This window comes from Thermobia domestica, chromosome 6 (assembly GCF_964235325.1).
Source record: "Thermobia domestica chromosome 6, izTheDome1.hap1.1, whole genome shotgun sequence".
Classification (NCBI taxonomy): domain Eukaryota; kingdom Metazoa; phylum Arthropoda; class Insecta; order Zygentoma; family Lepismatidae; genus Thermobia; species Thermobia domestica.
In genome coordinates, this window is record NC_137459.1 from 130,547,069 (window position 1) to 130,562,756 (window position 15,688).

Genomic DNA, 15,688 nt, shown 5'->3' on the forward strand with positions numbered 1-15,688 from the left:
AATTTCAATAAACTGCGTACATACGCTTCTATTTCATGGTTGTTTGTGTTATTGTGTTTTCAATCCGAATAATCCAATGTACCAGACTAGTTTTCAGGAAGAGAAAGGTATGCACATATATTAAACATACTATAGTAATATTTTCTAGTACTGTATATTTTTATGATTACTCTATATAGATTATTTATAAGTAGCTGTCGTGCCACTGCTTATTAAAATTTTACAATCAAGTAATACTAGAAATCCTATTCTAAAAATACACAAATCACACTTATTTTCTGTAAGTTGGCCACTTTTCGATGGAACCGATGGTGGCCAACATAGACAGGTTTCACTGTATATATAAAATTTGAACTAACAAAATTACCAACTTTGATGGCCTATAACTCTGAAGTCAAAAGTCTCCCCGTTTGATTAAATTAGGTTTAATAAACATATAAAATAATATCCAGATTTTTGTCCTGAGCTATTATGCATCAGATTTGGGATTTGGACTTAGTCAAAAAATATATTCAAATCCCAACTTCGATGGTTAATAACTAGAAAACCGAAGACCTGCAACGTCATAATTTTTCACATGTGTACTAAGCTTGTCAATATTTACCTCTGTGAAATTTGTGGTAGGGATGGTATGAGTTTATCTTTCGCGTCTAAGTAACTGTTTTTTCTTTCTTATTCAAAAATTGGACTAAGTTAGGAAAGTCAATTTAGATGATCAATAACTCGGGAATCCTAGGTCTCTAGTTGACCACATTGAAATAGTGGTAGATCTTGAGGAGCCCAGTAGCCATATGAAACATTTATTTATTATCATATATTTATTTATTTATTTTCAATGTCCACTTCCCCCTGCCTTAGCCAAGTTCTTTTGGTCGTATTTAAGGCAGATGCAACTGCCTCTCAAATTTTCTCTTTACTACTTCTATCGTTCCATTTTTTCTCTTATTTCTTTATCTTTGTGGTGGACAAACACCGTGTGCGTGGGTTTTCTCGGGGTTCTCCCGTTTCCTCCCACTTTCTTCATTCCACCATTTCATTCATTACTTATCATCACCGTCTCCTTTAGCCTAACCGGTATAATCGTGGGACGTAAAACTCAAATATTTCATTTTTTTTATTTCTTTATGATTCAACCTCAACAGAATTAGACGAGGCTAACTTCCTTTTGGCATGATACCTTATTATTTTAAATTATGCTTTATTTTTCCTTTTTCTTATTTACTTTACCTTTTCTCTCTCTATTTATTTTATATTATAGAAAAATCCCAAAACCTTGAATAAACTAGTGAGTTTGAATTTGCAAGTGTAATTTGTTTTTCTTTCTCACCCTTTTGTTCTTCGTTTTGTCAGTTTCTCTCCTGTGGAACAAATATCTTTGTTTTAACTACTGTTTTCTTCTGTAATTTTTCCTTTTATATACTTCTCATTATTTATGTTTTTTGTTTTATTTGTATTTCGCCTGCTTCCGTCACCATAAAAACATTTAACAAACTGAAAACTGCACTAGTGTTTCTCTTGTTTTGTATTTAAGTTCCGGAATGTTTATCAGAACTTTTATTATTATTATTATTTTGCTTTTATTAATTAGAGTTTTGATTTAGAATTTATTTTCGTAATGCACACACACACACACAAAGAACACAGTCACACAGTAAAACATGTAATAAAGAATAAACAATTAAAATAGATGTTTAATGAGATAGAATATAGAAACATACAACGTAAGTTAAACTGAAGAGTTGTCCTAGTTCCGGAATTTCTCTCCAGAACTTTCAGTGGTTGTTTATTCAGAGTTCATATGTTGAGGTTTTATTATTATTATTATTATTATTTTGAGTGTTATTGGTTTGATTTAACTCTATCTTCTTTTCTCTCTTTCCATAGATTTCTTGAAACATGTCTTGCTAACCTCTGAAAATTTCCAAGTTTTGAGTCTTCATTTCTTATTACATTTAAGTCTAAGAATAATAGTTCATCTGTTATTCGTATTACTTTTCTGTCCGTAATATAAAGGTAACCAAGAAAGTTCTACTGCTTTTTCACCCACCACCCTCGAACATCGATATGTCATCTAATACGTACCTGGAAGATCAAAAGTAGTCCCCATCAGCATTGTCGACCTTCTGCCAACTTCTGGAAGCCCATGGAATCCATCACAGTAGAACTTGGTGGGCCGTGAAGCGAAGAAGGTATCAAGTGCATTTTGCACCTCTCTTAGGGATTTGAACTGGCGTCCTCTAAGGTGATTGTCCAAGGAATGGAACGGGTGATAATCGGATGGTGCAATGTCCTGGATGTATTTCGTATGCAATAGTGTTTCCCCATTCAAGGCGTAGAATGGTGTCTCGGGTCAATCTAGCCACGTGGGACTTAGTGTTGTCCTGTAACAGGAGGACCACTTTGCGATTCAGAAGTGCTTGCTCCAGAGTTTTGAGTTTTTCTTGAAATCGACTCAACTACTGACAGTACACAGTTGCATTGATTCTCTGACCAGCCGGTAGCAGTTTCCGATGCACGATGCCGCGAGCAATCCAGAAAAAACACCAAAGGACCTCCTGGTACATTGCTGGTTTCGCCTTTTTGGAACGGCTTCATAGAATTTTAATCATTGATGAGCTTCGTACGGGACCCACTTATCACATGTCAACACCCTGCCGAGAAATGGCTCCTTTCTCAGACGAGACAGCAAAGAAACACAGGTGTCTGCTCGCGTTGCCTTCTGGCCCCGAGTCAAATCAGGTAGGACCCAACTTGTAGTGCTTCCAAATGATTTCTTCACTCACACTGAATTGTAATCCTAGTTCCTCACATGTCTGACTACTGTTCGCCTCAATTGCTGCCTGAAGTTCTTCATTTTGTACATGTGTTGGTCTTCCAGAACATGATGCGTCTGCGAGTGTTTTGTCACCGTCCTTAAACTTGTTAAACCACCGCTACATTGTCCGCGTAGTCACGACACCCTCACCAAAGGCCTGGCATCTTCCGCCCCGCTGCAGCGGCGTTTGACCCCAGTTTGAACTCGTACAGCATACATGCCCTTATGACGCTCTGTGAAGGTCCCATGTTTACTCTGTCCTTACGCAAGTTCGCGGTGTAAGTGAACTGCCACAACCAGGTAGTACATTGGACATACCCACACCAACAACTGACCTTCACCTTAACTCGATTCGCATTCAACTCACGGTGTGAGAGCCAATTGAAGATAGACCTCCACAAAAAGTGACAGAACTTTCTTGGTTACCTTTATACCTAGGTATAATGATAACAATTCCAATATACATATTTGGGAGTGTTACCTTGCCCACAATGACAGTGCTAATCATTTATTATATTCAGTCTTGGGAGGTGTCTTCTGAACGGGCCGTGTCCTGAAATGTATTCTATTGTTATTGGATCAAAAGATCCAATATATTTCAAGAAAAAAATTTTCTTGTAGGCCTTATATCTAGAGAAGTACATGTAGTGTAGCTAAACCCAGTGTATCTAATAAGAAGGGTTTCCGTTAGCAATTAAATCCTAGCAACTCTTTAAAAATGAGCGTGTTGAAACATTTAATCGTTTAAATAGGAATAGTAGAAATGTTTGTATGTTCCTCCCCATCCGTAACAAAAGTGCATCAAACTGAACTCGTATCACAATTATAATATTTTGTAATTTGGGTGTTAAAATGATAATATAATAATAGTAACTTTCATATTTAATTTTTAACTTCAGTAGCTTTAAATCTGATTAAAATTTCATTTGTTTATGTATACATATTTCTGGACATTATCATCATTTATGGCCTTAAGCCCGTCACGTTTGAAGATGTTCCTCGACGTGTTCACTATCCGTTGGAAGGGGAAGGAAGAGGGAAAGAAGAAAGAAAAGGAGAAGAAATATCCAATTAGAATCAAGTAAATTTGTAGTGAATATGAAATGCAGTAAGATATGTTAATTCGGCCTCATTTTTTGTGTAATTACATTCAAGCAAGACATACATTACTTATTACTCCGTAAGTTCCAGGTAGCTGTCTACCTTGGAATTTAGTTGCATTAAAGAAACATTATTGCAATAATACTGCTAATATTAAATTCACCTCTGTATGTAAGAGACCTAAGAATCTGAACTGAATATGTGACCTGATGTTTTCATTCCTTATGGATCTTTCAGAGCATTCTTTATTGTTTTTGTTGTTGTGATGTTTCAAGTCAAGAAACCCAAGTGGAAAATAGGAAAGATGTGTCCATTAAAATTAATTTGTCTCAATGTATAGAAGGCGAAATGCTGGCTATTGCTCTTTTTGTTTGGCAAGAGTGTGAATAAATCGGCTGCATTAACTCTTTCATTCATACTATACAATTTCAAGGCATTCGATAGTTGAAGCAGATTTATTCAAACATTGATGACCTTCATTTTCTGTACATATTGAAATATTTTTCTGCTAGAGAATTCTTACAGAAAACTAGTAATGACTACCTGAATCTTGTTACAATGTGTAAAGAAGAAAAAACAACGGCAATACTTTGTCTCGCCCCACTCCTTACTGGTCAGTTACATTTACCAGGACGGATACAGGATGCAGGAAAATAAATCTATAGATAATGGCCCTTCGTTGTCCTGTTACTTACAGAAGATGAAACATGATGGATGTTCCGTCCATTTCCTGGAACTCACGGTCTTATATGCATTTATCGTGGAAGACTGAAGGAAGTTTTTGCAGATAGTGACCATGTTTAGTTTTGTTTGAAAATAGGCGTAATTTTCTTGAGTTGGCCAGTTTTCAATGGAACTAGTGGCGTATAACATAAACAGGTTTCACTTATATTAATTCATATAAAATAATGTAGAAGGTTTTTATACTCATTTTGAGCTGTACCCGATATTGTTATTTTGAGGTGTTCTTGTGTCATTTCATACATGTGCAAATTCCTGTTTCGAGAATTCTGTTTTTTTTTGTTTTCTTCTTCCCAAAAGCTTCCTGGAGTCCCAGGTTCGATCCCAGCGCCCGCCAAGTGAACTTTATGGTGGACAAACACCGTGTGTGTGGGTTTTCTCGGGGTTCTCCCGTTTCCTCCCAGTTTATTCATTCATTACTCATCATCGCCGTCTCCTTTAGCCTAACCGGCATAACCGTGGGATGTAAAACTCAAAGATTTCATTTTCATTTCAAAAGTTTCCTCTTTTCTTTTTTTATTTTTTTTAGCACTTCTTTTCCTTTCTTAGAAATATTTGAAAAATTCGTTTCCATATTTATAGGCTTCGAATAGTACACACTTTCCTACATTAAATCTAAAACAAGATAGTTACATGTGTTCAATTTACTTATACTGCTAAGGACCATCTGTAATATTTTAGTAAATTTCTGTTTTATTGAGTTTCTTTTCTTTTAAATTGTATATAAATACGAGTAAAAGTTTGAAATAAAATATTATTATATAAAAACTAATAATTAAAATCTCACATATTTCAGAACGAAAGCGATGTACCTGTGGTTGGCGAACTGATTTCTGTCAGTACTCACGATGTGAAAATAAAGGAGGCTAAAGTAACAAAGCCACAGATTACCTCTGGGAAAGCGACTGATACCAGCGTAAGTAAATTGTGTGAAGGTGAAATAGAAAATAAAAAGTTTTAAAAAGGAGATACATTTAAGGTTTATTTGATAAACAAGTGGACTGGGTCTGTGCTTTTCGTACATGTAGAAATTAGGAAAAACCTACACACTTGTGTGTTCGTTGCTACATTTGCCTATTGCGATGTTATGTTCACATAATTTTCTTTTTTAGTCGCAATTCACATTAAACCCTCAAACACATAAGTGCAGTGATAGCTTACTCCAGATATGTGAAATTTTATGTTGTTCAGTTCTTGTGTACTGAAGATATTCAGCGAGCAGAGAGATTCGTGGGTTAAATGTCGTATACGGTCACGAAGTTTTGCAGCGTGCAGTAGTATTTAATTGATGCAAGGAATTCCCAGAAGGGAAAACAAGCGGGCCTGCCACGCCCAGGACATTCTATCCAGGTGACATATGAAGAAGCACGTTTAAAAATGTATGAGATCGTTGTGAGATCGTCGATCAACTTTGCAGTTGGCCTTCGGTGCGAGCGGTCCCGGCTTCGATTCCCGGTAGGAGCACTCGGTCAAAAAAGTGTAAGCTTTTTCAGGCCAGCCATCGTGAATGAGGTTTTCTTCATTCACACCAGGCAAATGCCGGGATGGTATCTAACTTAGAGGTCCCAGGCTGCTTCCCCAATCCTTTCTTCCTTCCTTTTTCCCGAATAGTTTGCACGCCGAGGGGAGTCATCCCTTGTACGTGACGGGTTAAATGGCCATAGATGCCGAAAGCCCAGAAATATAAATCGTAAAGCTTTGCGATTCATTAGTAAGGCAACTGGCATACACAAGGACCGTGTTCATTACATTGTTACAGAGAAACTGAGGAATCGAAAGTTCGCTACCACACCACTTTAATCCGAAAACAAAGCGCATTAACTAAGAATAGAAACATAATATCCCAAGAAATTGCAGGTTTCTTCTTTTGCTGAGAAGATAGTTAACCTTTTGCTTCGATCTTCAAAGACCTATTCTCATTAGTTGATTACCGACAAGCCCACAATGCACGCTGCTTCCTACTAGGAGATAGTGAAATGCTTGAGGAGTATTATTAGGAAAACTCGATCTGGAGTACTATTTTGAGACAATGTTCTTGTTCAGGACAATGGAATATCACATACATCATCTGAGATTTTGAAAAAAGTCGTAAATTCGATTGAGATGTCTAGTCCATTTCGTACAGTCCCACTTATCGCCTGGTCCAGTGAAGAGGGTTCACGAGGAGTAATACTTTGGATGTCGGAGCTCTATAGAAAAGGAATTAACAAGCTAATGTATCTGTGAAATCTTGTTGTTGCAAATAGTAATGTAAATTGATGTAACCAGTTACTACGGGCATAATTATGCCAATGCAGGATGATGAGGATATTGCCTAATGAAATTTAAATAGGATTAATTAAGGTATTTATTTTTTAAGACGAGCACATTGAGAGTTGTTTCACTTGTCACATCCGTGACAAAAGTGTGCTTAGGAAGCAGTGCTCCTTGTATTACCGTTTCTTGCTTCTTCAACAGAACTTACATAAATAATGAGTAAGCTGAGTATATCATTGTTGCACTGAGTGAAGTTAGCCGTAATATCAGCATTTAACTTTCCCCTTTGTTAGTTTTCTGGTTTGTACAGTATACGGCGAATGTCGTATTTTATGTAATTTTCTTCTGTCAAGAACTGTGCAATCAAAACTCCAAAACGAAATTCAAGAAGGCTATCCGTGTGTCAAATCCGGCAAGCAAAGCAGCTGTTTATCCTATTAGCACTTCCAAATTCTTTTGCATTCCTCCTCCGAATAGTTATGCATACGTGAGCCGTAGATCAACTTAAAAATGACTCGAGGAGATAAGATTGTCTCCTCACATTAAAAAATCCAAGTAGTAGTAGCAGGTCCCATGCTTCGTAATCTGCATGTTGATGAAGAAGCAAAATCTGTCAATTTCGTTCCTACATTGAGTTGGTTAGTTGTGTTGGAGTTGAGTGTCTTTTTCCAGCACCGAGGCTATCTGAGGCGTGGGCCTACATCTTAACGTGTGAACTGCAGGGTATTAGCTTTCACTGAGAATCGAGCTCGGTATCCTACGCTGAAAGTGGGTACGCTAATCGTATAGCTACGGGCGAACTGAATGAAAAATAAGGTGTAGAATGTTAATTCGTAATATGGCACCGTTTCAAATATCTAATGTGAATTTTACGTTCAGATTTTATTCAATAGCTGAGTATCTATTACAGGAAAGAGAGTAAACTATCGAAATTAGCCCTGAAAGAAACTTTAAGAAAGAAGAAAAAGAGGAAAATATTTTTTTAAAAGCTTTGCTGGGTCTAAGCATATGACAGAGACTCAAATCCTGGTTCCCCATTTTAGTGGACAAACACTGTGTGTTGGTTGACGTTGGTTATTAAAGTTTTCTTCCATTTTATAATTTCAGAAATTATATTATTTAAACTTTCTTATCTGGTAGACCAGTAGAAAGTTTACTTGTATTCTGGTTGAAAATTTTCGGATTTGTAGTTTTTCTCCCCCTTGTAATAAGTAACTTGGCTAATTGTGTGTGTATATATATATATCCGTAATTTTTAAGAAACCAACAAATGTTACGTCACTTAAAAATCTTTTACATACTCTGTATTCTAAAACAATGCTTTGATTTAATCGAGAAGCGGACTAATTTAATGCCATGATCACTGATTGAATTGAAATTTTCAGGCATCGGACCGGACGTTCTATCGAATTAATTTCTATTATAAATTGGATAAGATATTGCCGATAAGGAAAAATAGCTAAAGGGTCAAAAGACAAGCAAAAGCAAAAGGATTAGAATAGGAACATGAAAAATGAAGTGAAATGAAATCTTTCAATTTTACGCCCCATGATTATGCCGTGTAGGCTAAAGGAAAAGGTGATGATGATAAGAATGAATGAAGTGGTGGGATGAAGAAAGGGGAAACGTAGAACCCCAAGAAAACCTGCGCATACGTTGCTTGTCCACCACAAATCCCAAATCCCATTGGCGCGATCTGGGATCGAATCAGGGAACCATACATCAAACTGGAATGCTCTACCACTGAGCCAGTGTGGCTCTACAGTAGGGACATGGAATATATGTACCATGTTACAAAGATGATCCTTAGAAAATCTCAACAATAAAGTGTAAGGGCCACCCAAGGCCGGATTTAGGCATGGACCCGGGACCAGGCCGGCAATTTTTAAAATATTAAAAAACGATAATCTGTTGAAAATACATATTTTACCAACGATTCAATAAAATAAGAGTTTTGTCGTGAGGACGATAATATTGTAGCAGATTAGTCGTAGAAAATATTGCCATAAGTCAGCTGGTTATTATGGTGGTTTGATCAGTTGTTGGTGGATGTGCTGAAAAGGGCTGCAGTAGGCAGCTCGACACTCGTACCTTCACAAATTGGCTTGTATTTATTTATTTATTTCAACAAATACCAGATACAGCCAGGAGGCCATTTTACACTGGATATATAACAGCAGAAAGATAGGGAAAAATCCCAGTTACGATGGTCGGCGGTTACAATCGAACCCACGACCTTCCGAATGCGAACCCAACACTCTACCAACAGATCGTTTCGCTCGGTTTGAAGCAGTATCGCCTACATTAATACCATTTTTGCTCCGGAAAGAAAATCTTACAATTTAGTAGCAAACGTAAAAGTAATATTTTAAGAAGTTGGTCCAGGAGAATGGAAGTTTTGGAGAGCGATGCTATTGGCGTAGTTAGGGGTGGCAATTTCGCTAGGGCCCATGGGCGCAAAACATGGAAATCCGGCCCTGGGGCCACCGCACTAAACCACCCTGCTCTCAATTCTCAAATTGAATCCTATCCATGTTATAGTTATTACGGAAACATTAACGAAATATGAACAAAATTATACAGGGTGATTCTTTTAAAACTCACGGATTTTATTTGGGTCTAGAATTTCTAACTGAAGTCCGATTTTCATGCGGTTTGTGGCAAATGATAAAGGAAGGATGGGAGATTTATGGGACTGTGTTTACTGGTTTAAATTCATCCGGGTTAATATCGATCACGCCTCAAGAAAAACAGCAAATTTTCGTCAGTGTGTCTTACAATTGGAACAAGGTGTGGTGCGGTGTGGAGATTTGAGCTTTATTTGTTAGATGGCAACAGGGTTTGAAAAAACCCAACCTCCTGGGCCCATGTGGGTTTTTTCGGGTATTTTCGGGTTTAATTTGGTTTTTTCGAAATATTTCAATGCCTTTGGGGTAAAAAGGTTAAAATATGCCAAAATATGATTTACATTACAAGATTGTCATTGTCACAACTTGCAACATTTTTCTATTCTCTGCTGTTTTGAAAAAATGGCTGCCATTTTGAATTTTTTTATTGGATAGCCAAAAAAATCTATACAGCAAGTTTAGAATGTCTCGTTCTTCTACCCTCAAAATTTGAACTTAAAAAGTCCGAAAATTGTACCCTGTAGCATGGACACACGCTATTTTGAATAATGGCCGCCATTTTGAAATTTTATGCCGCCAAAATATATATAGCTAATTTAGTCTCTCGTGCTTTTACTCTGAAAATTTCAACTTGAAAGACCGAAAACTGCCCTTTGTAGCGTGGATGCTGCCAAAATCTATGCAGAAAATTTAGAGTGTCTCCAGTTTGTATCCTGAAAATTTAAAAAACCGAAAGTTGAACACTGTGTAGTACAGGCAGACAAACGAACAAATGTAGATAATCCCAGGAGCCTGAGTGACGTTCGGCAAATATGAATACCAAATAGCTATATTAATTTGAAACAAAGACCATAATTCATCAAAATGTCTTATATGAAATAAATATTTTTCAACGTAAAATAAATGGTTTTATTGTTGAAGTTCACTTTCGATGCTTTGTGCGTTCAATTACGGGAATTTCCCGAGCACTTCTAGTGGTTGCCAACTATGGAAAGTAGAAAAACTGCACCCTCGCAAAATTCCCTATAATATAGGTCTAAGTGTAACGTATCTCTGTTCGGACCCCCTCCCCCATGGGAAGGAAAATACTATCGTGAACAAAAGTGCATTAGCACCTGTATTCTGCATATCCTTAGTACATTCAGTAATAAGCTTAATGTTATAAATTAGGAATGGCCAAAATTTTCCGGATTCGGGAAATTTCACTTTCCCAAAATTTTTCCGAATTCCAGAACTGGCCAAACTTACTATAAATGAGAAACTAAAATCGGCATTAATCATTTTTTTTTTTTTGTCATCACTTTAAAATTATCGAAACAAATGAATAAATTAATCTTTACTTGACAATTTTGGATTTGGAAAATGAAATTTATTCTTTAAACTTACACTTCAACTACAGGAAATTCTTTAAGAAGTTTTTTTTTCTTTTTTTTCTCTCTCTCAATAAATGGATAAAGTTCCTTACAAATAAATTTCAAATTTTCCGTGATACAGTCCCTGTCATCTCTTCAAAATTATGTAAACAGATGAACAAAATCTATTAATCGTTGATAGATGGTGAAAGGTGAGTTTTGGATTTACAGAATGAAAGTTACTTTTTAAATCTATACTTTGAACTAGATACAAGTTTGAAAAAAACGGCCATAAATGGGCTGGTAAGAAGTTTGTACCGGTCACCGGCTTTAATCAAAATAGCAGCAATATTTCCGGCCAGGCCGGTGAAAAACCAACTCTATCCTTTTCCGAAAATTAATTTAAAACAATTAACAAAGATAGGCCTATAATTAATAATTTATAAAGTAAATGTTTCAAAATGTAATAAACGAAATTAAATATCTTCCAGCGTAAAATAAATAGCTTTATTGTTGAAGTATTCACTTCCGATGCTTTGCGCATTACATTGCGGGAATTTCCCGAACACTTCTTTCACGACAGGTTTTCCCTGAAAATGCAGCTTGCTTTACTGTACATCGAAACTTCCATTAATACTGAAGTTTGAATGCAGCACTTGAAATAGTAAGTGTTACGCAGTCTTGGGAGCTCCGAGCATTAAGCTTCTTAATTTTGACAAGAATTGTTATGCTATTGCTGGTGTTGATTCTACAGAATGCTTATTTGAAGGGTAACAACAAATGACTGTTGTTGGAAAACCAATTTGTTGTTGTTGGAAAACCAAATTTTACTGAATACTTTTGTTACCACCAAAGGTAAGAAATAATACTAATAGTTTTACTAATGTATTTACATATTTACTGTTAGTACCGGCACCTATGACCTTAAACCCGTCAACGTATGAGGGATAACGTCTCTCGGCGGCGCCGAGTCAGCAAGCACACTATTCACGGAAAGTATTTTTCTAAAATATAGAATTGCTTATTTTACTTCAAATAGGCTATAAGCATAATCCACACATTGCTTTGTTCTAATTATCTCAAGCTAAGGGAAGTTTTTTTTTATTCATTCCTTCAGTTTATTCAGAACTTTATAAAGGTCTTATGTTGAATGTTGTTGTCTATCTTAAAGTGAAAGCATCTAATTCGCCCAAAGAAAGTTCAAAATCTGATAAAAATAACTTTCAATGTGATCACCTTAGTTGTACCAATAATATACTAACAAAAAGCTCAAAAACCCAGGTGGGTTTTAAGGCGGTTTTTTCAGGTGGGTCCAACCCGAAAAAACCCGCTAGGTTTTCTCGGGCTGGACCCACTTAGGCGAACCCTGGATGGCAACCTCATCAAGGTCAAGAAGAAGCAGGAAACTGGGCCGCTGTATGGGAATTGTGCTGTACTGTTTCGTGCTACTGTGTGAGTATGATCAGGGTACAGTGAGAATAGTGTATTCTTTGGAACAACACGAATTTGTCGTTAAAAGTTTTGGAGAACGGAATTTTTGCTATGCAAAGGGCATTTAGAAACAAATTTGTTTCTCGTTCTGCCCCCGACAGGAACATAATGTGGTCGCTAGTAAATAGATTGGAAGAAACAGGATCGCTTCTGAGTGAGCCAGAGACGCATCGGAGCCCGCAGGCGGCTGTTGTGGAAGATGTCAGTTATCGGCTCCTTAGGTCGCCCAAGAAATCTCCGTCGTTTCTGGCAAGAAACTGGCTATAGCTATCCACATGTGATTTATGGGTGTTACTACTAACACTTTATTTGTATTCTGCAATTTCGGTTAAAAAATTCAAAACCTCATTCCAATTGTAAGGTACACAGGCGAAAACTTGTTGTTTTTCTTGAGGCGTGATCGATATTACCCCGGATGAATTTAAATCAATACACATAGTCATAAATTTCCCATCCTTCCTTGATCATTTGCCACAAATCGCATGAAAATCGGTCTTCAGTTAGAAATTCTAGACCCAAATGAAATCCGTGAGTTTTAAAAGAATCACCCTGTAGTAAGCATTTCCGGAAAGCTTTGTGTATTTAAGAAAATTCTCCCACGAGCAAACTACTGTTTTGGATTTTTTTAAAAATGAAATATGATTTATGCAATATTGTACTTTGTTAAGAAGACCTTTATTTATGAAATACGAACAAAATCGCATAGGTCGGTTGAGAGAAAATCGAAAAAAAAAAAAAAACAACCTCTCTTAAAAGTAAACTGTTTCTTTCGGGTTTTTTCTAGAGAAATGACTTACCCTATATTATATTGTTTCTAATGAAATACTGATGTATGAAAAATGAACTCGTGTTCAAAATAATCTCCCCCTAAAAAATTGACGAAGTCTGAATCCCAGCTTAAATGATCAGTAATTCGGAAATCAAAAGTTTCCATACAATAATTTTGCACATGCATACTAAGCTGGTAAAGGTCTAATACCATTTCCCAGTTTGGTAAATAGCAGATAAGTTTAAGCGAACACATGTGATATATATGATTTGTACTAGCTCTTTTTGTTCTTTAAATCAAAAGGACGAAAATAATAATAAAGTATAAATATATTGTTTATCAATAGCAATATATCTGTTACTCTACTCTGTTTTGTGACATAATACCACATGTGAAAGATGATGAAAGGAAAACATATTAAAAGGGAGGGAGACGCAGACGCAGAAGGAAGTGATTACAGGAAGGTGCATTCAGTGTTGTTGATCAATTTGATATTAAAATTTCGCAGTGTAGTTAAAAGCCTCATATGTGGTAATACAATAACAGAACGGAATGTTACAGGTTCTCCTACTCATTCGTAATGTTGATTTTTTTTTTAAAAAAATGTTTTAGGTATAACATACACAGTTTGTTTTACATTTATGACTGAAAGTGTGAAATTCTTTTCTAGACGAAACTTCAAAAGTCAGTGGAGGAAACGATTGGAACAAATGAGAAGAGTGAACTTGATGTTCAGGAGACGAAAGAAAAATCTGCTGCATATGTATTTGATCAAGGGAAACCCAGTGATGCTGTCAGTGACACTATGGATTCTTCAATATCTTCTATCCGTGAAGCACAGTTGACGTCAACTCCACTGTTACCATCAGGAAGTGGACTTTTAATCAGAGAAGCACGATATGTACGGCCCACTGATCTGTCATTAAATAGTTCAGAAAGAAAAGTGTCTGCTACAAAACCTAGTTTGCCTCTGCGAATTGAAAATACTGTGATTAAAAATAGCTCGCAATATAGTGGAAATTCACAATGCAGAATGACTTCTTCCTTCGATACTCAGAGGATTGACAAGGCAGAAGATTCCCTCAATTTATCTGTAAAAAGTCATTTCTATGCCAATACATCCGTGACTGGATACTCAAATAACGAAGATAAATCGTTACCCAAGGACAGAGAAGAGAACACTTTTGTCAAGGAGAAACGCAGCCCTAGTGCACAGATAGTTGCCAGTGAAATGCCAGATACACCCAAACAACAGCCACCACCGTATCATATCGCTGCAGCCTATTCGAAACAGGCAGTTTTCTTCAACTCCAATATTGAAACAAAGTTTTCACCGAAGTATGAACTCAACTCTTCAATCTGCAAGCAGGAGAAGAAAGAGAGTGATAGTAACAATGCCGTTGTTTCTAACACATCAAAACATACGTCATTGGTCGTTGAGAAAGTAGAAGTGCATCCAACAAATTCTCCAAGTAAAGTTGGTAAGTTCAGTAATATTCAGTCCTTTCCATTCGTCTTCACACGTTAAGTATACGAAGTGGGATTTAAAAGAAATATTTATATGATGCACCACTTCCATTTTCAGTAGAAAAAAGATCGCAGATGGAACTTATCCTTAGAACCCTAAATCCGATTCTAAAATACATTTCTTGCTGTACTTCACCATATTTACTCTTTGCAATTCAGTATTGAACTGGTTAAATCTACATGTAGTTTCGATAGAGATAAAGTTGATGATATAAACTATCCATGGAATTCATGAATCCATGTGAAAAGAACAATTTTATTTATCTCTAACTGGTTTTGGAGATCCAGTATTGAAACTGGAAGTGGTAAAATGTACCAGTTTTTAATAGAGATATAAATGTGTTTTTCGGACTCTGAATCTAAATTAAAAAAAGGAAAAAAAATCTCTCACCTTTACTCTTTTTACTCTTCGATTGAATATTGAAATCGCAACTGTTTAAATCTACCACTTGTGGTTTTCAATAGAGGGAAGAAAAGAGTGTAAATGAAACCTATTCTTGGGGCGATGAATCCACATCAAGAAATTCTCTGCTGTCTATTATCGATGTTGCTCAATCTATTCTGAAACTGAAATTGGTGGTAGATTTCTACCACTTCTTGTTTCAGTAGAGGGATTACGGGAGAGATTAAATCTATTCTTAGTAATCCATATCAAAAGAACACTTTTCGCTCTCTTTCAGTAGTTTCCCTATAGGGATCCAATATTAAATTCTGAAGTGCTAAGATCTACCACTCCCGTTTCAGTAGAGGGATAGAATTGATTATGAAACTTTGATCTATGCTTCTACTTGGAATCAGTATCAGATATTTCTTGCAATATTTTATCATTTTTATTCTGTGATATTCAGTATTAATCCGGAACTAGCTAAGCCTACCAATTCCGGCTTCAAAAAAGAGTTAAGTGCAAAAATAAAGCCTATTCGTGGGACTGAGAGTCTAAATAAAATTCTCACCTTTTATCGGTTTTGTTCTATGGGGATCTAGTGCTAAACCACAACTGAAATCTATT

At 36.3% G+C, this 15,688-nt stretch overlaps 1 protein-coding gene across 2 annotated transcripts in view; it reads left to right on the forward strand.

Annotated features, from left to right (window-relative positions):
- Positions 1 to 15,688, forward strand: part of LOC145688208 (uncharacterized) — a 151,350-nt gene that overhangs the window by 106,158 nt on the left and 29,504 nt on the right. For both annotated transcript variants that reach the window (XM_081762098.1, XM_081762099.1), the window contains exons 10-11: positions 5,454 to 5,573; positions 13,823 to 14,633. In XM_081762098.1, the coding sequence (XP_081618224.1) occupies positions 5,454 to 5,573; positions 13,823 to 14,633 (931 nt within the window). The remainder of the gene's footprint in view (positions 1 to 5,453; positions 5,574 to 13,822; positions 14,634 to 15,688) is intronic.